This window comes from Pipistrellus kuhlii, unplaced genomic scaffold (genome assembly GCF_014108245.1).
Source record: "Pipistrellus kuhlii isolate mPipKuh1 unplaced genomic scaffold, mPipKuh1.p scaffold_m20_p_2, whole genome shotgun sequence".
NCBI classification, from domain to species: Eukaryota; Metazoa; Chordata; class Mammalia; order Chiroptera; family Vespertilionidae; genus Pipistrellus; species Pipistrellus kuhlii.
In genome coordinates, this window is record NW_023425515.1 from 92,192,328 (window position 1) to 92,218,269 (window position 25,942).

General features: G+C 38.1%; 1 protein-coding gene across 1 annotated transcript in view; it reads left to right on the forward strand.

Moving 5' to 3' along the window:
• ERICH6 (glutamate rich 6) overlaps positions 1 to 25,942 on the forward strand; it is a 69,258-nt gene that overhangs the window by 36,608 nt on the left and 6,708 nt on the right. The window contains exons 8-13 of the mRNA XM_045583797.1: positions 1,461 to 1,618; positions 2,052 to 2,125; positions 8,796 to 8,941; positions 15,732 to 15,817; positions 16,776 to 16,931; positions 19,469 to 19,697. Of these exons, the coding sequence (XP_045439753.1) occupies positions 1,461 to 1,618; positions 2,052 to 2,125; positions 8,796 to 8,941; positions 15,732 to 15,817; positions 16,776 to 16,931; positions 19,469 to 19,697 (849 nt within the window). The remainder of the gene's footprint in view (positions 1 to 1,460; positions 1,619 to 2,051; positions 2,126 to 8,795; positions 8,942 to 15,731; positions 15,818 to 16,775; positions 16,932 to 19,468; positions 19,698 to 25,942) is intronic.

Sequence of the window (25,942 nt, forward strand, 5' to 3'; positions counted from 1 at the left end):
GAGCAGCAACAGCCACACCCGGAGCAGCCAGGTCGGGAGCAGCAGTGGCCAGACCCGGAGCAGCTGGTTGTGGAACGAACCAGAGAAACAGAGGCCAGGCCCAGAGCAGCCAGGCCCGGAACACCTCGCTCCTCGCCTGCCTCTGCCCCAAGGCTGCCTCTCAGACATGGCTGGAAACTTTTGGGGGAACTTGAGGGTCTGCTGAATCAAATGAAAAAGGCTTAGATCTGGATGTGTTGAGTTAGTATAGTGCTGGGGTGTTTATCTGTGAGTGCCTTGTGTGGGGCCTGGATGAGGTTGATTGATCTATTTGGAAATGTCTTTTGTGTGAAGTGTATCCTTGGGCATGTGGAGGTATTATTGATTTGAGAAAATGCTAAGTTGCTGATTTACTACCTGAAAAATTTAAAGTTCTGAAAGTTTAAGGTCTCTTGCCAAAACGAGGTTTTAAAGCTAACACCTTAATTTTAATGGAGAAAGGGGAGGACAAGCCCTTCCCACCCAGAACAGGTAATCCAATTCCAACCAGCAGTTATGTTTAAACAATGTGTCCATTTACACTTGAATGGCTACACCTTTTGATAGCCTAAGGGCAAGTTTACATGTAACAAGTTTGCTCTCAATTCCCAGGACAGAAAAACAAAACAAGGTTTAAAATTATTAGATTTTAAAATTTATTCTTAGAAGTGTAAAAGCTTATTAATTAAAAAAAAACAACAACAACAACAAAAAAGGAGATTGAAAAACCTGATGAACAATAATAGCGGTTCATTGTAGTAGAGTCAGTGATATGGGAGGGGAGTGGACTGACTGTTCTAGGGGAAAGGGAGGGAGGAAGAGACTGAACATAAACTGTGCACCTATGCATGAGGACAATGGGGGGTGGGGAGGGGGCGGAAGTTGGGGTGGGAACCTGGTGGAAGAGGGAAGAAATGAGGAACCTTTGTAATATTATGAACAATAAAGATTGATAAATAAATAAATAAATAAAATAAATAAATAAATAAAAATAAAGAATCAAAGTACTAATACATACTACTACATAGATGGACCTTGAAAACATGCTCAGTGAAAGAAGCCATATACAAAGTAACGCATATTGTATGATCCCATGTATATGAATTGTACAGAACAGGAAATAATTGAGACAGAAAGTAGATTAGTGGTTGTCAGGGGCTGAGCGGAGAGGAAGATACGGAATGAGTGTCAGTGGGTACAGGTTTCATCTACAATTGATGGTGGTGATGGTTACACAACTCTGGATACACTAAAAACCATTGAATTGCACACTTTAAATGGGTCAATTGTATGGTATATGAATTATATCTCAATAAAAATTTTTACCAAAAAACTGTTATTGTAGATTATTATTTAAACCCCATTAGCCATTTTTGGTTTCTACCCCCTCTAATTATCTTCACCCAGAACTAAAGAGAAGAAAATGACCTCTTTGTTTTTAGACCATCTGTTGTAGTTCTTTCCAAAATCTGGTTGATTACATCTATGAGGAAAAACAAAAAGTCCAAAGCTCTAAAGAGAGATTCATCTGTATCGACCCTCATAAAGCCCATGGCACTGAGATGGAGAGGATCAGAGCAAAGGAAAAGGCCCTGCGGAGGTAACATTGAGCGTTGGATATTGAAACTCAGATAAGTGCACTTAGAGAGCTCTTTGTAAAATGAATCTGGGTTTTCAAAATACATAATTTTGAAGATATATTCTCAGTGAAGAGATAAAATTTGCCAAACAAACCTATTACAAAGCCTGGTGGATGTTATGACATCCAGGCGCTCCCAGAAACTCAGTGAACTCACTAATTTAAAATAGAAACTTACCCAGATTCTCAGGACAATTCAGAATTCCTATTTTGGAGAAATTTGTCCACTAAACAAAATGGAGATCCATGTGCTTTGATTAAATAACTAGATTAACAAGTAATAACAGATAAAAATTACAAGGGGTGACATTGAAACAGTTATAATTTGTCATATACTTTTTACAGCTTGAAACATTAAATCTATGGTTTGTGTTTTTTTTTGTTTTGTTTTTAGAAAACAGGAGCAACAAATACCCAAACATTGGGAACTAAAACCAATTGAACATACTGCTAGTTTCTCTGAAGAAGGTGAGTTCATCAATGCTTATGTTATAGATCAACTGTACATCAGAAAGCTCATATGCTTGACCAAGAGCTTAAATGGGCATATTTTTATTTTATTAATCTTCACCCTAGGATATGTTTCCATTGTTTTTTTTTTTTTTTTTTTTTTTTTTTGTTTGTTTTTTTAGAGATAGTGGAAAGGATGGGGAGGGCAACTAAGGTAGGTGCCATTAACCAGAATCTAACCGGGGGCCCTTAAGTCCACAGGCTGATGCTCTATCCACTGAGCCAAACTGTCCAGGGAAAAACTGGCATATTTAAAAAACACTATTTAAAGTTTTCATTTCAGTCAATGCATTAGTCAAAATGGCTAAGGAAAGCTGGTTTCAAACCATCTAGCTTTTGAAGTTTTTAGTCTTCATCTAGTTATTATTGATTGAAATAAATTAGCAACATCTATGGTAGTATAGAACATGTTACAGATAACTGCAGAGAGCTTTTGGGTTCAGTGTCTTTTGTTTTATTAAGCACATATTCCATTTTGTTTTCAAGCGGGGGTATGGTAAATCTGTTAAAAATAAATCAGATTTCTTTCTTCATAGGTTCCATTAGTCACCTGGCAAATATAGTTAAAGAGCTGGGACTGTTGAAGGAACACTGATGTTAGAATCACAAGCTTTGAATTTATGTCCTTACTTTTCTACTTAGAGGCTGCCTGCTTTGGAGTAAATTACTTAATCTTTCTGAGCATTAAGCTTCTCCTCTACCATTCACTTCTATAGAGAAGATACTTAGAGACAATATACTTCTGTTTTTTAACCTAAATATCTAGTATAAGGTTCTTGATATTCAACTGTTTTCTACTAGGTTTAAGGCAAGAAAATTGCACTTAATTAAAATGAACATTTTTCTGTTTTTGTTTGTTTGTTTTAACTTCCCTCATTGACCTCTCCCCCCACCTCCCACCCCACCAGCACATACCCTAACCCCCTAGTGTCTGTGTCCATTGGTTAGGTTTATATACATGCACACAAGTCCTTTGGTTGATCTCTTCCCCTTATGCCCACCGTCCCCTCCCTTACCTCTGAAGTTTGAACATCTGATCAATGCTTCTCTGGCTCTAGATCTGTTTTTGTTCATCGGTATATGTTGTTCATTATAATCCACAAATAAGAGAGATAATGTGATATTTATCTTTCTCTGACTGACTTATTTCGCTTAGCATAATGCTCTCCAGGACCATCCATGCTATTGCAAATGGTAGGAGTGCCTTCTTTTTTACTGCAATGTAGTATTCCATTGTGTAAATGTACCAGTTTTCTAATCCACTCATCTGCTGATGGGCACTTAGGCTGTTTCCAAATCTTAGCTATGGTAAATTGTGCTGCTATGAACATAGGGGTGCATATATTCTTTCTGATTGGCATATCTGATTTATTGGGATATTTTCCTAGAAGTGGGATCATTTTTAGTTTTTTGAGTAAACTCCACAGTGGCTGCAACAGTCTGCATTCCCACTAGCAGTGCAGGAGGGATACTTTTTCTCCACATGCTCACCAGCACTTGTCTTTTGTCAATTTGTTGATGATAACCATTCTGACAGGTATGAGATGGTATTTCATTGTCATTTTGATTTGCATCTCTGGGATTATTAGTGACTTTAAGCATGTTTTTATATGTCTCTTGGGCTTCTGTCTGTCCACTTTTGAAGTGTCGATTTAAGTCCTTTGCCTATTTTTTTTTCCGGTTTCTTTCTTTTTTTTAACTTAATAAATATTTATTGTTCAGATTATTACAATCATTTCTCCTTTTTCCCCCCATAGTTCCCCTCCACCCAGTTCCCACCCCACCTTCTGCCCTTACCTCCCCCCACTGTCCTCATCCATAGGAGTACGATTTTAGTCCAGTCTCTTCCTGTACCCCCACACCCTTTCCCCCTGATAATTATCAATCCACTCCCTTTCTTTGCCCCTGATTCTATTATATTCACCAGTTTATTCTGTTCCTCTGATTTTTAATTGTTTTTTTTTAGGTTCACTTGTTGATAGATATGTATTTGTTGTTCATAATTTTTATCTTTACTGTTTTCTTCTTCCTCTTCTTAAAGAATACCTTTTAGCATTTCATATAATACTGGTTTGGTGGTGATGAACTCCTTTAGCTTTTTCTTATCTGTGCTCTTTATCTGACCTTCCTTTATGAATGACAACTTTGCTGGGTAGAGTAATCTTGGTTGTAGATTCTTGCTATTCAATACTTTGAATATCTCTTGTCACTCCCATCTGTACTGCAGAGTTTCTGTTGAGAAATCAGCTGACAATCGTATGGGTGCTCGTATAGGTAATTAACTAGTTTTCTCTTGCTACCTTTAATATTCTTTGTCTTTTGCCCTTGGCACTTTAATTATGTGTGGTCCTCTTTGGATTCCTTCGTTTGGACTTCTGTGCACTTCCTGTACTTGTAAGTCTATTTCTTTCACCAGGTGGAGTTTTCAGTCATTATTTCTTCAAATAGGTTTTCAGTATCTTGCTCTCTCTCTTCTTCTGGCACCCCCATAATTCTGATGTTGGTACGCTAGAAGTTATCCCAGAGGCTCCTTACAATATCTTCAACTTTTGGGTTTTTTTTTTTTTTTTCTTTCTTGATTGAGTGTTTTTGTTTCTTTGTATTTCAAGTCTTTGACTAGATTCTTGTTTTCCTCTAGTCTGCTGTTGGGTCTCTGTATAATATTTTTTATTTCAGTCAGTGTATGTTTAATTTCTAGTTGGTCCTTTTCCATATCCTCGAGGGTTTCATTAAATTTATCGGCCTTTTCTAGGAAATTCTTAAAAAACCTTATAAACGTGGTTTTGAACTCTATATCCAGACTTTGTTCTCAATTTCTTTTATTTGTGGTCTATTTCTTTGACTTCACATTTTCACTGCTTCCCTGAGTTGGTAGGGTGGTTTTGTGTGTTTGGTGTCCTATATGGCCTGGTGGGTCAGCCTCCCCAGTTACCTGAGGTAGACACTCTTGGTGCTCCCTTTTGTGGACTGTGTGTACAGCCTTGTTGTAGTTAAGTCTTGATCGTTGTTGGTATCACTGAGAGGAATTAGCCTCCAGGCCAATTGGATGTGAGTATCAGCTGTATCTAAGCCAGGATACCTTCTATATTGGAGACAATCTTATAGGACCAGACTTGCAAAATTGCAAAAGCCTCTGTGCTCAGTTTGGATGGGGTGGAGTCTCAGGGCTGAGCAGACAGTCTTGGCTTCCCGTCAGCCCTGCCCTTGACAAAGGAGGCAAGAACAAACAATGGAGTCAAGACAGTCTATTCAATAAATAGACTGAATCCCAGTGCCTCCAGACCTCTGCCTTCCACGGATCCCCTTAGTTTCGTCCTGACAGTACAGATTCCCCTTGTAAGAGCGTGGTTCCCCCAGGGGCTCACCCGGAACTGAGTTTCAGTGCAGTCGGAACTGGGATTCAGTGCAGTCAGAACTGGATTCAGTGCAGTCAGAACTGGATTCAGTGCAGTCAGGACCTTCTGACTTCTTCTGCTTTGGAAAGCCTGTGGCAACCTCCGAAGTCAGACCTCTCTGGGCACACTCATGCACATGCATGCCTTCAGACCCCTGCCCACTGCGGCTCCCCTGAGTCTCCGAGCCTCCATGTGCCTTTCTCTGCAGTCCCGACTCCACACATATGAGCCTGGGTCCATGAGGTTTTGGCCAAATCTGGGGTTCAGTGCAGTGGGGGGCTTCCTTTCCCCTCCCACCAGCCAGACACTCAGCCACCCTTCCTCTCTGCACACGAGTCTCCCTACTTCAACGCTCTGTGGCTCCTCTGACCCATAAACTTTTCCCTTTCCTTCTATTTGTAGAATTTCCACTCAGCCAGCTTTTCTGTGGTTTTGGATGTTGTTCATTCTGTCTTTTAGTTGTTGTTTTGACATTATTGTGCAAGGCAGCTGTTTAGGTGCTTATCTAGGCCACCATCTTGGTTTCTCTCCTTTGCCTATTTTTTTATTGGATTATTTATCTTCCTTTTGTTAAGATGTATGAGTTTTTTACAAATTTTGGAGATTAGGCCCTTATCAGAGATAACATTGGCAAATATGTTCTGCCATGTAGTGGGCTTTCTTATTGTTTTCTTGATGGTTTCTTTTGCTGTGCAGAAGTCTTTTATTTTTTTGTATTCCCATTTGTTTATTTTCCCCTTAGTTTCCATTGCCCTAAGAGATGTATTGGTAAAGATATGACATATGTCTGTGATATTTTTTTCCCTTTGGATTTTTCTAATATTTTTATGGTATCTCATCTTACGTTTAAGTCTTTATCCATTTTGAGTTTATCTTTGTGTATGATGTTAGTTGTCTAACTTCATTTATTTGCATGTATCTGTCCAATTTCCCCAATACCATTTATTGAATAGACTGTCTTGACTCCATTGTTTGTTCTTGCCTCCTTTGTCAAATATTAATTGAGCATAATCTCTTGGGTCAATTTCTGAATTCTGTGTTTGGTTCCATTGGTCTATATGTTTGTTTTTGTGCCAGTATCAAGCAGTTTTGAGAACAGTGGCTTTGTAATACACCTTGATATCTGGTATTGTGACACCATCAACTTTGTTCTTCTTTCTCAGGATTGCTGTTGCTATTTGGGATCTTTTTTATTCCATATGAATTTTTGTAGAGTTCATTCTAGGTCTGTGAAATATGCCATTGGTATTTTAATAAGGATTGCATTAAATCTATAGATTACTTTGAGTAGTATGGACATTTTATTGATGTTGATTCTACCAATCCATGAACATGATATATTCTTCTATTTGTTTGTGTCTTCCTTTATATATTTTTTTCAATGTCCTATAGTTTTCTAAATATAGGTCTTTTACCTCCTTAGTTAAGTGTATTCCCAAGTATCTTAATTTTTTGTTATTGCAACAGTAAATGGGATTATTTTTTCAATTTCACTTTCTGCGAGTTTATTATTGGTGTATAAAAAGGCCATATATTTCTGGGTGTTAATTTTGTATCCCACTATAGAGCCAAATTCATGTATTAAATCTAGTAGTTTTTTTGGTGTGTGTGTGTTTTGTTTTGTTTTTTTTGGGGGGGGGGCGTTATGTATAATATTATGTCATTTGCAAATAATGACAGTTTTATTTCTTCTTTTCCAATGTGGGTACCTTTTATTTCTTCTTCTTGTTTGATTGCTATGGCTAGCACTTCTAATACTAGGTCAAACAGGAGTCGTGAGAGTGCACAACCATGTCTTGTTCCTGTTATAAGGGAAATGGTTTTAGTTTTTGCCCATTGGGTATGATGTTGGCTGTAGGTTGGTTATATAAGGCTTTTATTATGTTGAGGTATGATCCCTCTATTCCCACTTTACTGAGATGTTTTGTAAAAAAAATAATAATAATAAAATAAATAAATAAATAAATAAATAAATAAAAAGGCCGAAACTGGTTTTGCTCAGTAGTATAGCGTCGGTCTGCAGACTGAAAGGTCCCAGGATCGATTCCGGCCAAGGGCATGTACATTGGTTGCGGGCACATCCCCGGTAGGGGGTGTGCAAGAGGCAGCCGGTCGATGTTTCTCTCATTGACGTTTCTAGCTCTCTATCTCTCTCCCTTCCTCTCTGTAAAAAATCAATAAAATATATATTTTTTAAAAGTGCTGAATTTTGTCTAATGCTTTTTTTGCATCTATTGATATGATCATGTGATTTTTATCTTTCATTTTATTTATGTGATGTATCACATTTATTGATTTGTGAATATTGTACCAGCCTTCTTTCCTTCCTATTTCTTCTTTATTCAGCAATCCCTTTAGCATTTCTTGCATTGGCTGGCTTAGTGGTGATAAACTCCCTTAGCCTCTTTTTGTCTGTGAAGCTCCTTATTCCACCTTCAATTTTGAATGGTAGAATTGCTGAGTATGGTATTCTTGGATTCAGTCCCTTGCTTTGCATCAATTTGTATATTTCATTCCATTTCTTTCTGGCCTGATGTGTTTCTGTTGAGAAATCAGTTTATAGTCTAATGGGGGATGCCTTATAAGTAACTTCTCTCCCTCTCTCTGGCAGCCTTTAAGATGCACTCTTTGTCTGAAGGGCTGGGGCAGGGGAGGAGTGCAGGGTTCCCCATGACTTGCACTCACTGCAGAGTCTTGTAGCTGGATCCTAGGACACTAGGCTGTTGAGGAAACCTGGTGTGGGAGCTCACTCACTGTGTGCAGACATCTGGAGGCCAGGCACAGTGGTGGTTCCACATAGGTTATGGCTGGCAAGTGGCATTCTCTAGGCATCCTCTCCCCTGCTTTATTGAAAATTGTCTTCTCAGCTGTATCCAATTTGTTACTTCATGGTGGGTATTCTCCAATTTAGTTGCTTTTCTGGCCTGGCCCTAGGAAGAGGTACAAAACACTGCTGCATATTCAGCTGTCATTTTGCTTCCAGATCAAGGTGCTGGATCCCAAAGCAATTCTCATTTTTCTTTTTTTAACAAAAGAATGAATGGTTTCATGTTTGTTTGTTTGTTTAACAAAGGAAAGTTCCTCACTTTAATTTAATGGAGGTTAAATTTCTATTCCATTAAAATATTCCTGATGAAGCAATGCATTTGCAATAGTTCAAAGTTTCATTTTAGAGTAGAGGTTTTCAAAGATTTAAAACATGTATGAACTTCATGTGATTCTTTTCCTTTTAGAACCAAAGCACTGTAAAACAATTTCTTATCAACTTTCTGTGGATGTTACAGAAAAAAAGATAGTTGATGACAAATCATTTGATTTTGAAATAGACAAAAGAAACATGTCGATCATTAGTTGTGATTCTAGGACAGCATGTGGAAAGGTAATTAGTTTGTAATTTTTTTCTTGCTATGCTTTAAAAATTAGTTTTACCTAAATGTATAAAAACTATCATGATCAATATGGCAGCTTGTGTACATGGCACATTTAACGATGTATCAAAAAGAATTGGTATAGCCTGACCAGCGTGGCTCAATGGTTGAGCATCAATCTATGAAATAGGAGTTCGTGGTTTGATTCCTAGTCAGGACACATGCCCAGGTTTTGGGCTCAATCCCCAGTGGATGCATGCTGGAGGCAGCTGATCAATGATATTTCTATCTCTTTCTCTCTCTCCCTTTCTCAATAATATATACAAAGGAATTGGTATAGAGTTGGCCTTTTAAATTCTACTAGACTTAACAACAATACTTTACATATGTTTGATGGGATACTAGTTTGGTTAAAGCCTTTTTACTGTAAAAATGTAAATTGTACATTAAGGAACATTTGGAACCCTTTGAAAACTAAAAAGGAAGGGGAAAAGTCACCAAAACTCTCAACCACTTCCCAAAAAGATAATTATTTATATTTCAATAATTTCTAGACCTGCAATAGCCAATATAATAGCTACTATTACATACAGCTAAATTTGAAATAATTAAAATTAAATAGAATTTAAGCTATTATTCTTTTTTTGTTATTGTTAATCCTCACCTGAAGATATTTTTTCCATTGATTTTTTTTTTTTTAGAAAGAATGGAAAGTAGGAGAGAGAGAAAGAGAGAGAGAGAGAGAGAGAGAGAGAGAGAGAGAGAGAGAGAAATATTGATGCAAGAGAGATACATTGATTGGTTGCCTCCTATAGGCACCCTCTGGATTCTTCAGTCCATAGGCCAATGCTCTAACCACTGAGCTACCCATCCAGGGCTAAACTGCAATTCTTTTTTTTTTTTTTTAATATATTTTATTGATTTTGTACAGAGAGGAAGGGAGAGAGATAGAGAGTTAGAAACATCGATGAAAGAGTCATCGATCAGCTGCCTCTTGCACACCCCCTACTGGGGATATGCCCGCAACCAAGGTACATGCCCTTGACCGGAATCGAACCCGGGACCCTTCAGTCCCCAAGCAGACGCTCTATCCATTGAGCCAAACCGGTTTTGGCTAAACTGCAATTCTTTAGTCACACTAGCCATATGTCAAGTATTAAATAGCTGTGTGTAACTAATGGCTACCAAATTGCAGGGAAGATACAGGACATTTTTATGGTCACCAAAAGTTTTATTAGACAATAACCATTCTGGACATTTTTATGCAATGGTTTTTGTTAACATACTTATAATTATATTATACTAGAGGCCCAGTGCATGATTTCATGCGTGGGTGGGGCTCTTTGGCCTGGCCAGCAATTGGGGCCAATCAGGGCCATCTTGCCCAGCCTCGATCAGGGCCAATAGGGGCTGCCCAGCTGGGAGGAAGGACCGTGGGAGGTTGGCTGGCCATGGGAGGTTGGCTGTGGGAGTGCACTGAACCCCAGGGGGCAGATCTTGCATTAAGCATCTTCCCCCTGATGGTCAGTGCACATCATAGTGACCAGTCAACAGGTTGTTCAGTCATTCAGTCATTTAGGCTTTTATATATATATTGTAGATATGTAATTTTTATCTTCTTTTAAATTCAATTATTAAAAATTGTTTACCATGATATTGTGTAGCTTATATTAACATTATTTTAATATCTATGTATTTTTCCATGTAACTTACCTAAGCATTCCCTCTTATTGGACATACAGATTATCAACAGTTTTTTGCTATACAAAATAACATTGCTTTAAATATCTTTATGTATAAATTTATTTTTATGTAAATATAATTCCTAAGAATAGATTCCTAGAAATTAAATTACTAAGACAAGGTTTGTTTCTCTTGAGTGACATAGAATTTAAGGGTGGCAGTGAATTGAAGTCCCTGACAAAATCAAATACAAAAACTGTCTGGAGAAAGATTACTCATCCAGCCCTCAAATTATTCCTATAAATTATCTTTCAAGTTCAATTACCAGCACACATGTAAAAGAACCAAGGACACTAGGAAACGACATCACAATAAAAAAAAAATCCAGAGAAATACTATCCAATAAGAAAAGACTTGCAAAGACTTTGGAAACTGAATTAATCTGTGTTTATAAAAATAAAATATTAGCTTCAAGATATTTAGAAGAAAAAGAAAACTATAAAGTCACATAACAGGTTTGAAAAGAAAAAATAAACTTACAGAGGTGAAAACAAAACAACTGAAATAAAAAACTTAAAAGAGAGTTAAAGACAATAACAAAGTTCATCATGGGGACCAAAAAAGTTAAGGAAAACAGAAGAGAGCGTATGATGTGAAAATAAAATGAGGGGCCTAAAATATATTTATTCAAAATCCCAGAAGGAAAGAAGAAAGATAATCAGGCAGAGGTAGTATTCAAAAAGATAATGGGACATTTTTCAGAACTGATAAAAGAGACTGACCCACAGATTTAAGCCCAATAAATCCCAAGCAATGTGATTGGGTTTTTTGGTTTGTTTGGTTGTTTTTTTTTTTTTTGGGGGGGGGGGTTTGGAGGGGGTTTTGAGGGGGTGTTGTAAATACTACACTCTTCACTGTGGCAAATACATAGCACAACTTCAGACTTTGATAAATTTAAGTGTTCTTGATGAAATGTCTAGAGTAGCCAGACATTTCAAAAATAACAAAAGCAGAGAGTATAACCTCCCTGCTGGTAGAGGAAGAACAAAAAATAGAACAATTTATTTGAAACATCCGCAAAAAGACAAAAAAGAATAAGAGAAGAGAAAAGCAGGTAGAAAACAGCAAGGAATGTCAGCAATTATATTATATGTAAATAGACTAAATACTCCAGTTAGTAGACAAAGACTGCCAATTAAAAAATTAAAAGTCAGCCATATATTGTTTATAAGAGGCACATTTAAAATATAAGGATACAGACTGGCTGATGTGGCTCAGTGGTTGAGCAACAATGTATGAATCAGGAGGTCACCGTACAATTTCTAGTCAGAGCATATGCTTGGGTTTCGGACTCAATCCCCAGTAGGGGTTGTGCAGGAGGCAGCTGATCAATAATTCTCTCTCATCATTGATGTTTCTATTTCTCTCTCTCTCCCTTCCTCTCTGAAATTATATATACATATATAAAATATATAAGGATACAGCCAAAACAGGTTTGGCTCAGCAGATAGAGTGTTGGCCTGTGGACTGAAAGGTCCCAGGTTTGATTCCGGTCAAGGGCACGTACCTTTGTTGTGGGCATATCCCCAGTAGGGGGTGTGCAGGAGGCAGCTGATCAGTGTTTCTCTCTCATCAATGTTTCTAACTCTCTATCCCTCTCTCTCCCTTTCTATAAAAAAACTCAATAAAATATATTTTAAAATAAAATAAAATATAACGATACAAAAAGATTAAATATAAATAAGTAAAAATAATATATTGTGAAAATAATAATGAGCATTACTAATGAGAAAGAGGATCACTTAATAATCATAATAAATTTAATCTACCATGAAGATATAACATTACAAAATATTTCCCATATTAATATAGTTATAAATATATAAAAGAAAATTCATAGAAATAAAAATATTTCAATTCATAATCTAATGGGATACTTTAACTTACCTCTCACATAATTGAGAGGACTATTAGACTAAAAGAGAGCTGTAAAACAGTAGAATACTTGAACAACTCATTTAACAAATTTGTTCATGGAGGAGAAGATTAAATAGTTTAAATATGACATTCTTCCCAAATTTCAAATTCTAACAGGATGGTATATTTGTGTATATGGGGGAAAAAGAGGTATTGGTAAGTTGATTCTAATATTTACATGGAAATATAAAAAAAATCTAGAATAGCCAAGACATTCTTGAGAAGAATGCTGGGAAGGATGGAAACATAGTCTATCAGAAAATTAAGACCTACCCTATATAATAAAAGGCTAATATGCAAATCAACCAAACAGTGGAACAACCAGTTGCTATGATGTGCAGTGACCACCATGGGACAGACACTCGGTGAAGGAGCTGCCCCTTGATGGTCAGTGCAGAGGCTCCCATAGCAGGAGCTCTGCTCAGCCAGCAGCCCTGAGCCAGGCTCACAGATGATGAGCACAGCAGTGCTAAGCGGCAGCAAACCAAGCAGTAAGAAGCTAAGGAGCGAGCAGGCTGGCGGTCAGGAGTTAGGGGTCCCAGATTGCGAGAGGGAGCAGGCCAGGCTGAGGGACGCCCCCCTCCATGCACGAATTTCGTGTATCAGTCCTCTAGTTATAAAATATGTGATTAAGATTAAAGTGTAATATTAGGGCAAGATAAACAAAGAATAAAAAATCCAGAACAGACTCATACATAAATAAACATCTGATTTATAACAGCAGTGGCACTACATGATAATGCAGAAAGAAAAGACTTTTCAAAACATAGCTCTGGGACAGTCAGGTATCCATAGTTTTTTAGTGAAATTGGAACCACTATCTCACATCATATGTAAAAATCAATTTTAACTGTATTAAAGACCTTAATGTGAAATGCAAAAATGCAAGGTTTCCTTTATATAGGAGAATAGCGATATTACCTTATGTTAGGGAAAGATTTACTAATTTATAAAAAAAAAAAAGCAGTATCCATAAAAGATTTGATAAGTTAAAATTAAAGGTGTGGCCCTGGCCAGTGTAGCTGTTGGGCATTGTCCCTTGCACTGAAAAATTGTTGGTTTGATTCTTGGCACAGGCCTGGGTTGTGGGTTCCACCCCCAGTGAGGGATATGTAGGAGGCAGCTGACCAATTTTTTGCTCTCACATGAGTTTCTCTCTCTCTCTCTCTCTCTCTCTCTCTCTCTCTCTCTCTCTCTCTCTCTCTCTCTCTCTCTCTCTCTTCCTCCCTCCCTCTACCTTCCTCTTTCTCTAAAAACCAATTAAAAATCTTATTAAAAATTAAAGTTATGAAATATAAGCCAAGAAGGGGTAGATATTTGCAGCACATGTGACATACATATGGGTTTATATCCTAAATGTAAAAAGACATGAAAAAAAAGTCCATCTAATAAAAAATGGGCAAAAAAAAAAATTGCATACTTCTCAAAGGAGAAAATTCAAATGATCTATAAATATATATAAAGGAGTTCAACCTCATTAGTAATATGGAAAAGGAAAATTAAAACTACAATTAGGGATCCATACATATCTACATACCTATCATATTGGAAAAATATATTTTAAAAATTTAAGTCTGATAATACTGTATTGGAAAGGACATAGAGCAACAATTGCTATTATTTGCCTCTGGTGAGAATATAGATTGCTACAACTTGAAAATCATTTTGGCATTATCTAGTAAACTAAAAGACAGACATATCTTGGGATTTAGCACTTCCTCCTGTGGGTATAATATCCAAAAGGAACTGGATACCAGTATACATCCATAAGAATACTCAGTGTCATTGTTCATAATATACAAATGAAAACTGTTGGACTATAGCTACATATTGGGACATGTATGAATGTTGACATAAAAATAAAATATTGAAAATATATAATGTATGATTCCATTTCTGTAAAATTTAAAATGGGAAAGTTAAACTACATTGTTTAGAAATTAAGACTAGTGGTTATGTCTAGGAAGGATATTAGCTTTGGGATAGATACTCTGAGGGCTTCTAAGTATCAGCACTGTGCTTTCTTGACTCAGGAAGTGAAAACAGGGGCATTTATAATTACCCATTAACAAAATAGCATGTTTAACAACTATATGAATGTATTTGATATTTTTTAAGGTGAAAAATGTATTATCTTCTAAAACAAATGGCAACATTTAGATTAAAAAATTAGGTTGTTTAACCCTAGGAATTCTTTATTTTTAAAACTTTTTATTGACTTTTAGAGAGGAAGGAAGGGGGAGAGATAGGAAGATAGGAACATTGATGATAGAGAAACGTCGATCAGCTGTCTCCTGCACACTCCCTACTTGGGATTGAGCCCACAACCTGGGCATGCGTTCTGACGGAATCCAACCAGTCATCTCTTGGTTCCTGGACAAAACTCAACCACTGAGCCACGCTGGCTGGGCACCCCTAAGAATTTCTGTATCTATTTGACCACAATTCAAGATTAGGAATAAGTAAAATCAAATTGAATCTTTTATTTTATTATAAAATATTCTTGGGGGCAAATTCATATCCTTACCAAACATTACATATAAAATAATTAAACTTAGATATAAATTAGGAGTTTTCTGTATTTTTTTTTATTTTTCTCTCCTCCTGCCCCCGCCCCTATATTTCTTTCTTCATCTTCCCACATTCTACTAGTGTTTTGCTCAGATAAACCTCAAGATCACCCTTGAAGTGACACCAGATACTGCAGCTGTCACTGGGATTTAAAGTCAGTTTACTGAAGTATAATTTACGTAGAGTAAAATATACCTTTTCTGGATGTATGGTTCTATGAATTTTAATCACCATTATAATCAAGATATAGAATATTTTCATTGTAGTGGGTTGTTTATCTTCTGTTTTGTTTTTATAGTATTTAATATGTGTGTAAAGTAAAACAAAAACCCTTCAAAGAGATATGTAATGTCAGATTTTTGCCAGAAAGTTTTGTCAAGTTATCTTCAGGGATTAGGGACAATCTTTAATGATGTCTAAGGGTTATTCCCTGTCACTCAAGCAGGGCCATAAATTTAAATTAAGAAATGATTTGTATCATTGTCTAGCAAGCAAAGGGTGTCTTACGTAAATGTGTTCTATGTGAAATAATTGACAGTTCAGTGTCCTTCTCTCTCCTGTGGTTTATAGATCATGAGTGATGAGCTCGTGGAGAAGCACTATAAACATGGGAGCAAGTTTCTGACTTCATTTCCAGATGGGACAACGCAAATATTGTATCCTTTCTAGCAACAAGTTACTTTTATTAGCTTTATTTCTTCACAAAAAGATAAAGTATATAAAAAATATTTTTAAAACAGATAATACCCCCAATTCTACCAACCAAAGAAAAGCTGTTAACATCTTTTCATATATCATTTCTTACTTTCCTTATGGACATAAACTTTTTTAAAAATCAGTTCTTCCACTATTCATATTTTACAACTTGCCCCCCTTCACATATATTATACAATATATAATGCTATGAGTATATAAAGTGCAATAAATATAGAACTATAACACCATTTTATAACCACACTAGAGGCCCAGTGTACAAATTTGTGCACCTTGAAAGGAACTGTGGGCTGTGAGGCTGTGGTGGGCACAGGGGTGGGTTTTGGCCCATCCTCCATGGCCCTGCCTGTCCTCTCCCACCTTGGCTCCCAGTCCCCTCTCTACCGGCAGCCCTGCTCCCACCACCACCGCTCCCATGGGCCTGCCAGCCAGGGGGAGAATTAGGGGGAGGAACCTAGAAGGTTGGCCGCTGGCCCCAAGAAGGAAGCCAACCCTCAGCCCTACTGGGAAAGGGGCCATGCCCACCACCACCCACCCCTGGTTCCCCATCCCAGCCCAGGGGCCTGCTAGTGGAGGGAGGAACCAGGAGGTTGGCTGGCAGGCCCATCAGCCATCAGGCCTTGGGGCTGGGGAAAGGTCCTACCTTGAGCATCTGCCCCTTGGTGGTCTGTACGATCATAGTGACCGGTCATTCTGGTCATTCTAGTCATTCTAGTCAATCTGTCATAACAACTGCTTAGGCTTTTATATACAGAGATTTGATTCACATAAAAAGCATAACATTTTAAAACGAAAAACAATATCTCCTGTTTTGGGAATGCTTTCCATTTTAAAGGTCTTTCTCATAAATTGAATTTATTCACCAGGGACAATTAAAACAATGACCTTATCTGATCTCAGCTACCCATCTGGAAACCTAGCCATCATCCGAGTGCCCAACAAGATCCGTGGTTTCACTTGTATAGTCCAAGAAGACATACCCACTAACCCTGCGATCCTGGCAGTGCTGGACTCTTCTGGCCAAAGTTCCTGCTATCATCCCAATGGAAATGTCTGGTAGGCTTCTAGTTTCCTCCTGCTACCATTGTGCTTCCTGGGCTTGTGAAATTTTATTTTTCCTTTTATTTTTCCAACTTTATTGAGATATAATTGACATATATACAACATTGTGTAAGTTAAAGGTGTACAACATCATTGGTTTGATATACTTAACAATTTCAAAATGATTACCACCATAGCATTAGTTAACACATGCATCATGCCACTTAATTACCTCTTTTGTGTGTATTGAGAACACACAAGACATACTTTGTTACCAACTTTCACATATGTAACATAGTATTATTAAGTACAATATAATTACTATGCTATACATTCGATCCCAGAGCTTATTCATCTAATAAATAGAAGTGTTATTTTTTTCTTTAAAATGGTAAAAATTGCTTTAAGAAATTTTATTTAAATTAATGGTCTTTGGATAGTTATGTTTAACTCATAGAACTATTTGATTTATGCCTTTTCAGAAGCTTCTCTGGAAAAATCCTAGACAACTTTGTAAAACAAAGCTCATCATATTCTTTGCTTCTTTCTCTTTTCTTCTTTTTCTTTTTTTTGATATTATTTTTATTTTGGGTTTTTTTCCATCATATCCTTTTTATAAATGAAAATAAAATATTAAGTATACAATTTCAATGTTATAAAAATATCTGTGTAAATTACATTAGGGGTATGGAATATGAACTCAGTCTCTCTAGAGCCTTTGCCCTAATAATATTACACTGCTTCATCTATGGAAATAATATATGATGAACAAGTGCTACAATGCACTGTTATTGTTTGAGATACATAGACTTTAACAGCTGATAGATCGATTTTGAAAATTAAATATATTTTAATAAACACTGCCTTTATAATTATTCAAAGTGTGTGTATATACATTTTTTGGGACACCATATGTTTCTAACTAGTAAGCATCCTATAGCCACAAGTAATAACAATAGCATACAAACAAAATTTCTGGAGAAATTAAGATCTTGATCTACTAACTCATGTACTCTACTCTGACTTTATCTTATTTCATTTAGCCTGAACAAGTAAAATTCAGGTTCTAACTTCAAATACAATTTAAACTTTTTGAGGTTTTCAGAAAGAAATATTCTCTCTCTTTAAATGATTTAAAGGGATAATAGTCTCATCTCAAGAAATTTTGCCAATAGTTGACAAAGCTTGGACACTGTCAGAACTTGAGAGAGTTAGGACACAGAAGACTATATGTGTTTTTAATCCAAGGCAGTAATCAATATATTGTCCCCAAGTATATTGGAGAACTTCTACTTATCCTTCAGGGTTCAACAGCCACTCTATATTGTGTTTGGTGGGGCACTATATTAATGTCACCAGGTATTCATTAGTTTCTAGCACTTTTCCCCTTGCCAGTGAAGCCCTCTGACCCACCAGCTCAACTCCTCGGCCCTCTGACATGATTCCTTGATTCACTCCTAACCCCCTCTCACTGCTTCTTGTGAAACAAGCCCATCTCCCCTACTGGACTGAAGATGCTTGAAGGCACACCCTGAATCTTTTCCATTACAGAGTATGTATCTATACATGGACTAGAATCAAGAATGTTTATTAAATAAATAATTTATATGGATAATTTTGTATCCTACTTCCCAGATATAATAAGATAATCATCTCAATTTCTCATTTGTACTTTTGCTATTACTGCCACTAATCAATATTGGGGAAATAAGATGTTAGAGATTTTACTTAGAGGGTCTTTATGGCCAATTTCTCTAGTTTTTAAAGAAATAATTCATTATCAAATTAAGTCAATTTTCTAAACACTCAGAACTCTACATATTCTGTCTCCTCAAAAAAGGGATGAGATCCAATTTGGAAGGAGGGAAGAGAGCATAAGGAGGTAACTGAGTAGAACGGACGTCATTAGTGCCACTATCTCTCAGACTATGTAATAAAATGTGCATTCCTAATGGTGCTAAGACACTGGGGAGCCTGGCTGCTCTGTCACAGAGCTCCTCTCCACCGCAGTGCCTCAGCGATGCCCCCTGAGCTCTGCTACCCACCCCACCGTGGTGAGAGGCCTCCTCAGATTCTTGGCTCCCAAGTGCCAGGTGCTGTTAGAAAACAGCTCTCTTGTACTGAGGTCAATTTGGCCTTCCTCAAAATTTGCACCCCCAATCTTCGTTTTGCCTTGGGGAAAATCTAAGCACTGGTCTTCTCCTAGCTTTCAGGTATACCCTGCTCTCCTGTATTTCTTCTTGTCCAGATTAAACCTTCCACTTCATCTTTCCTCCAGCACATGATTTTCCAGATCCCTTTACCATCCTGGTCCCATCATTAGACCCATTTTTGGTATAAATTAGTAGGTTTTGAATTAAACCCAGTACTTCATATTAGTATAGCATTCAGTCACGTCTTATCACTCCTAGGATCACCTGGGTTTTTTCCACCATTTGTATGATATTTGCTAGCATAAACTACTACTTCCCTCAGTTTGCAAATGTCAGGTCAAATTTCAGAGTTGAATTATAATGTTTCTGTTTGTGATTATTAATTTCCTTTCTGCCCAGGGTTTACATCAATATCCTTGGAGGTCAATATTCAGATGAAGCTGGCAACAGAATAAGAGCTTGGAATTGGTCAAGCACTGTCACTTCCTCTCCCATTGTTTCTTTTAAACCTGTCTTTCTGGCTTTGAACCATTATGTTGGAATTCGCATCTTAGAACAAGACAAGATTTCAATCACTTTCCTAGCAATGGGACAGCAGGCAAGAATCAGTGTCGGAACTAAAGTGCAGGTAAGTACATTTTTTAAAATAGTTAAATAGTAAGAGTGAAATAACTTTTGTTAGTGTTATTATTGATAAACTAGAGGCCCAGTGCATGAATTCGTGCATGGGTGGAGTCTGACCAGCCTGCCCCAATTGAGAGGGAGGGGCTTCAGGCAGTTGGTAGGCCAGCCCCACCCCCTGGTTGAACTCCTGGTCAAAGGGCAATTTGCATATTAGCTTTTTATTATATAGGAGGGTTATACTTGTGTGTAATCTACTGTTCACTAAGAATTTTGAAATTCAATGAAAAAATAAGGAGTGAAAGTTTCAAATGGAGTTGGGGGAGTCTCATTAATTGTTTCTTCATCTTCAGAAATTGCTTCTAGTTCAGACTTGGATCCAGGCAACATTTACCAACTGTTTCCTCTGTGAGTGCATAGTGCTGGTTTGGGGTTTGGTTTTAGGATTGCATTTGCTTCTCTCTGTGCTCTCGTAGAAAGCCCTGAGCTAAGTCAGGAGACCTGGATTCTAACAATGTTCAAGACCAAGCATCAGCCCTTTTTCCTTGGAGATACTTCCATACTGCCTAACCCTCTGCTGAGTGAGGCTGTCATGTTCTTCTCCAGGCTGTACTCACCTCTGTCTCTGTGCTTGCTGAACCATGCCCCTTTAATTGCCCTCATGGCTGCCCTTCCAATGGGACGGGAGATCCTGAATTACAGAGTCTCTGTTATACTGATTCCTCTACCCACCCTGGGCATGGCTCAGAGGCACTCTCAGAAACTGGCAATGCAGTTCAATGGCTAAGAACATGGACTTCAGGTTACATTTGATGTAGTTTCAAACCTCAACTCTGCCATTTAGCTAAGTGGGTAAACTTGAGCTTCCGTTCCTTCGTGTTAGTATACACAGACCTAGGGGAAAGCCCCAAGACTAGAAATCTACCTTCTTGGATGATGGGCAGGGAGGGGCTGAAGAAAGAGGCAATTAATGATTTATTAAAGGAAACTTACATATTGGGCAGATGAAGTGGGTATCCTCCACACTGCTTGACAGGCACCAAAGAACTAACAGAACAAGGCAGGAGGGATGGGGCACTGGTCCTGGACCCATCCCAGGTAAAGGAAAATGCCTTACATGTGTGCCTAGGTCAAAGACAAGGGTCATGCCAGAACCTGCACACCATGGGGCTTAAGGCAGAGATACTGTTTATGTCAGAAGGAAAGTGTCTGTTACAGTCACTGCCAAAGGGTTTAGGGGAAGCAGTCTCTGTCTAGCCAACATCTAGTTCATGGATCTGCCCTTCACACCTCATCTATAAAATGGGAATAAATTCCTACCATATCAATTGTGGTGAAGATTCAATAAGAATGTAAAGTACTATGCAAGGTGCTTGGCAACAGTCACTGACAGCTCAAGATAGATGTAGAATTTAATATTTATACTTCAATAAAGCTGAAATATATACACAGGTGTAGAAATAGATACAGATCTGTGTGTCTATGTACTTATGTAGCATATATACTGTATGGCTTTGAACAAGTCCCTTTAACTCTGACCTTTGTTTCATCAATTATTAAAGGAAGAAACTGCTCCAACTGCTAAGGTGTCTTCAACCTCTAAAGGTTATACTTTTAGTTAAGTGGAGTATGACCTCAAAATTCAGCCCAAGCAGGAATATCTCATAAACACAAACAGAAGGGGGACTTCAGATTCAGACAACATAAAGAAAGCATCTACAATTGCTCTCAATTATCCTAACTGCATATAACCAGTCTGGCTACTGCAAGCAGCTATTCAGGTTCCAGACATAGAAATTTACAATATAGCCTTGTACATTTGGTACAATCCTATATAATAAAACGCTACTATGCAAATCAACAGAATGGTGGAATGACTGGTCGCTATGAACTGACCACCAAGGGCAGACACTCAATATAGGAGCTGTTCCCTGGTGGTCAGGAAGCGCCGCTCAGCCAGAAGCCGGCTCAAGGCTGGCAAGTGCAGTGGCGGTGGCAGGAGCCTTTGCAGCAGCACAAAGGAGCAGCAAGCAGGCAGGCAGTAAGGAGCGACGGGTCCCTGACTGTGAGAGGGCACAGGCCAGGATGAGGGATACCCCCCCTTCCGTGCACTGGGCCTCTAGTATATTTATAAAATATGTGCAAAATGTGCTCACTCTCCTCTCCCTCTATGGAAATGAATTTTAATCAGAAAAACAGTCACTGATGCAAAAGAAAAAATTTGGTGTTAATGTTTTTACTTTTCTCGTGCTCATGATCAGCCCTTCTTTGAATTTTTTAAAAATACCAATGGAACGTGTGAATACATTCTCATATTTGAAGATTCAAATAATATAGAAATATACAAAGTTTAAAAATTAGATTTTCTTTTTATTTTTTCTTCTAATCCCTTCCCCAAAGGTAACCATAACCCAAAAATTTGGTGTGTATTTCTCTTCTCTATGCATTTACAAATAACCTACATACATCTTTGATACATGTACTAGGAGCCCAGCGCATGAAATTGTGTGGTCCTGCCCACACACTGGCCGCCCTGCCTGGACACCTGACCCTCTCCAAGCAGCGCTCCAGCATGCCTGGCCCAGCCCCGATCCCTCCGGCCTTCTCTGGCCACTTCAAGCCCCGCCCTCACTCCCTCTGGTTGCCTTGGGCTGGTCCCACCTAATCGGGCACATCCCACTTCTGCCCCATGTCCAGAGCAACACAGCGGCTGCGCCCCGTCATGGCACCAGAGGAGAGTGTGGACGCCTCCTGCCTGCTGCTCCTTCCCCTGCAGGTGGGCGGCAGGGCGCTCTGAGTGTGAGTGGAGGGTGAGAAGGGCTGGTGAGGGGGGCGCTAAGGGATCTCATCCTTGCCCTCCCCAGCGTGGGATGGTCCCGCCTCCTCCGGGCACCTCCCCACCTCCACCCCATCTCCGGAGCAACGCCCCCTGCACAGGCACAGGCAGCCTCCAGTGATAGGTTGTTACACGTTACCGCATCCCGACCATTGGCATATTAGCTCTTTATTATGATGATTATTTATTGTCTAAAGTGTTACATATGTCTCCTTTTTCCCTGATTGACCCTCCCACTACCCAGCCATTCCCACCCCAGGCAAGTCCCCGCTGCCCCAGTGTCTGTGTCCATTGGCTATGCTAATATGCATGCATACAAGCCCTTTGGTTGCTCTAAACGCCCCTCCCCACCTCCTCTGCCATTTGTCCCTGGATCTGTTTTGTTCATCATATTATGTTGATCATTATATCCCACATAAAAGTGAGATCACGTGATATTTATCTTTCTCTGATTAGCTTATTTCGCTTGGTCTAATGCTCTCCAGTTCCATCCATGCTGTTGCAAATGATAAGAACTCCTTTTTTTTTTCTTTTTACCACAGCATAGTATTTTATTGTGTAGATGTACCAGTTTTTTAATCCACTCATCTGCTGATTGGCATATAGGTTGTTTCCAAACAACCTATATGCCAATTATAGGTTATATCTTTAATTATATCTTAGCTATTATAAATTGTGCTGCTATGAACATAGGGGCCCATATATCCTCTCTGATTGGTGTTTCTGGTTTATTGAGATATATTCCTAGAAGTGGGATTACTGGGTCAAATGGGAGTTCCATCGTTAACTTTTGGAGGAAACTCCATACTGATCTCCACAGTGGCTGCACCAGTCTGCATTCCCACCAGCAGTGCACGAGGGTTCCTTATTCTCCACATTCTCACCAGCTCTTGTTTGTTGATAACATCCATTTGACAGGTTTGATATGGTATCTCGTTGTTATTTTGACTTGAATCTCTCAGATGATTAGTAATTTTTCAGCATGTTTTCATATGTCTCTCAGCCTTCTGTACAACCTCTTTCAAAAAGTGTCTATTTAGGTCATTTGCCCATTCTTTTTTATTGGATCGTTTCTCTTCCTTTGGTTAAGTTATATGAGTCCTTTGCTAATTTTAGAGATTAAACCCTTATCTGAAATAGCATTGGCAAATATGTTCTCCCATACAGTGGGCTTTCTTGTTGTTGTGTTGATAGTTTCTTTTGCTGTGCAGAAGCTTTTTTATTTAGATGTAGTCTCATTTGTTTATTTTCTCCTTAGTCTCCATTGCCCTAGGAGCTTTGTCGGTAAAGATATTGTTACTACATATGTCTGCTATTTTGCTGCCTATGAAGTCTTGTAGGATTATTATGATTTCCCATATTACAGTTAAATTCTTTAGCCATTTTGAGTGTGTTTTGTGTATGGTGTAAGTTGATTATCTAGTTTCTTTTTTTTTTTTTGCATATATCTGACTGAATTTCCTAGTACCATTTATTGAAAAGAATGTCTTGACTCCATTGTATGCTCTTGTCTTTTTTTGTCAAATATTAATTGAGCATAATAGCTTGGGTCGATTTCTGGGTTCTATGTTCAATTCCATTGGTCCATCTATCTGTTCTTGTGCCAGTACCAGGCAGTTTTGAGAACCATGACTTTGTAATATAGCTTGATATCTGGTATTGTAATCCTGCCAACTTTATTCTTCTTTCTCAGGATTGCTGTGGGTATTTGGGGTCTTTTTTTTATTCCAGATGAATTTTTGGAGAGTTTGTTCTAGCTCTTTGAAATATGCCCTTAGTATTTTAATGGGGATTGCATTGAATCTATAGATTGTTTTGGGAAGTATGGACATTTTAATGATGCTGATTCTACCAATCCATAAACATGGTATGTTCTTCTATTTGTCTATGTCTTCATCTATCTCTTTTTTTGATGTCCTGTAGTTTTCCAAGAACAGCTCTTTTACCTCATTATTTAAGTTTATTCCTAGGTATCTTAATTTTTTTGTTGCAAAGATAAATGGGATTGTTTTTTTTAGGTTCGCTTTCTGTGAGTTCATTATTGGTGTATAAAAAGGCCACAGATTTCTGGGTGTAAATTTTGTATCCTGGTACATTGCCAAATTCATTTATTAGATCTAGTAGTTTTTCTTATAGAGTCTTTTTTTCTATGTATAGTATCATGTCATCTGCAAATAAGGAGAGTTTTACTTCTTCTTTTCCAATGTGGGTGCCTTTTATTTTTTCTTCTTGTTTGATCACTATGCCTAGCACTTAGAGTACTATATCGAACAGGAGTCGTGAAAGTGGGCATCCCTGTCTTGTTCCCGTTCTTAGGGGAAATGAGAGTTTATTTTCTGCCCATTGAATATGATATTGGCTGTAAGTTTGTCATATAAGGCTTTTATTATGTTGAGGTATGATCCCTCTATTCTCACTTTCCTGAGAATTTTTATCAAGAAAGCGTGTTAGATTTTGTCAAATGCTTTGTCTGTATGGATTGATATGATTATGTGATTTTTTAAAATATATATTTTATTGATTTTTCACAGAGAGGAAGAGAGTTAGAAACATCAATGAGAGAGAAACATCCATCAACTGCCTTCTGCACACCCCTCACTGGAGATGTGCCCACAACCGAGGAACATTCCCCTAACCGGAATCGAACCCAGGACCTTTCAGTCGCATGCCAATGCTCTATCCGCTGAGCCAAACCGGTTTCGGTGATTATGTGATTTTTTTTTTAATATATTTTATTGATTTTTTACAGAGAGGAAGAGAGAGGGATAGAGAGTTAGAAACATCGATGAGAGAGAATCATCGATCAGCTGCCTCTTGCACACCCCCTACTGGGGATGTGCCCGCAACCAAGGTACATGCCCTTGACCGGAATCGAACCCGGGACCTTTCAGTCCGCAGTCCTTCGCTCTATCCACTGAGCCAAACTGGTTTCGGCCGATTATGTGATTTTTGTCTCTCAATTTGTTTTCTGTGATGTATCACATTTATTGATTTGCTGATATTCTACTATCCTTGCATCTCCGGAATAAATTCCACTTCATCATGACGTATGATCTTTCTAATTTAATACTGAATCTGATTTGCTAGAATTTATTTGAGGATTTTAGCATCTATGTTCATCAAGGATATTGACCTGTAGTTCCCTTTTTTTGTATGTGATGTCTTTATCTGGGATTAGGGTAATGCTGGTTTCATAGAAAGAGCTTGGAAGTATGCCTTCCTCTTGAATTTTTTTGAATGTTCTGAGGAGAATAGGTTTTAGTTCTTCTCTGAATGCTTGGTAGAACTCCCCTGTAAAGCCATCCAGATCAGGGCTTTTGTTTACTGGAAGATTTTTGATAACTGCTTCAATTTATTTGGTAGTTACTGGTCTATTCAGGTTTTTTTATTCTTCCTGATTGAGTTTTGGGAGCTTG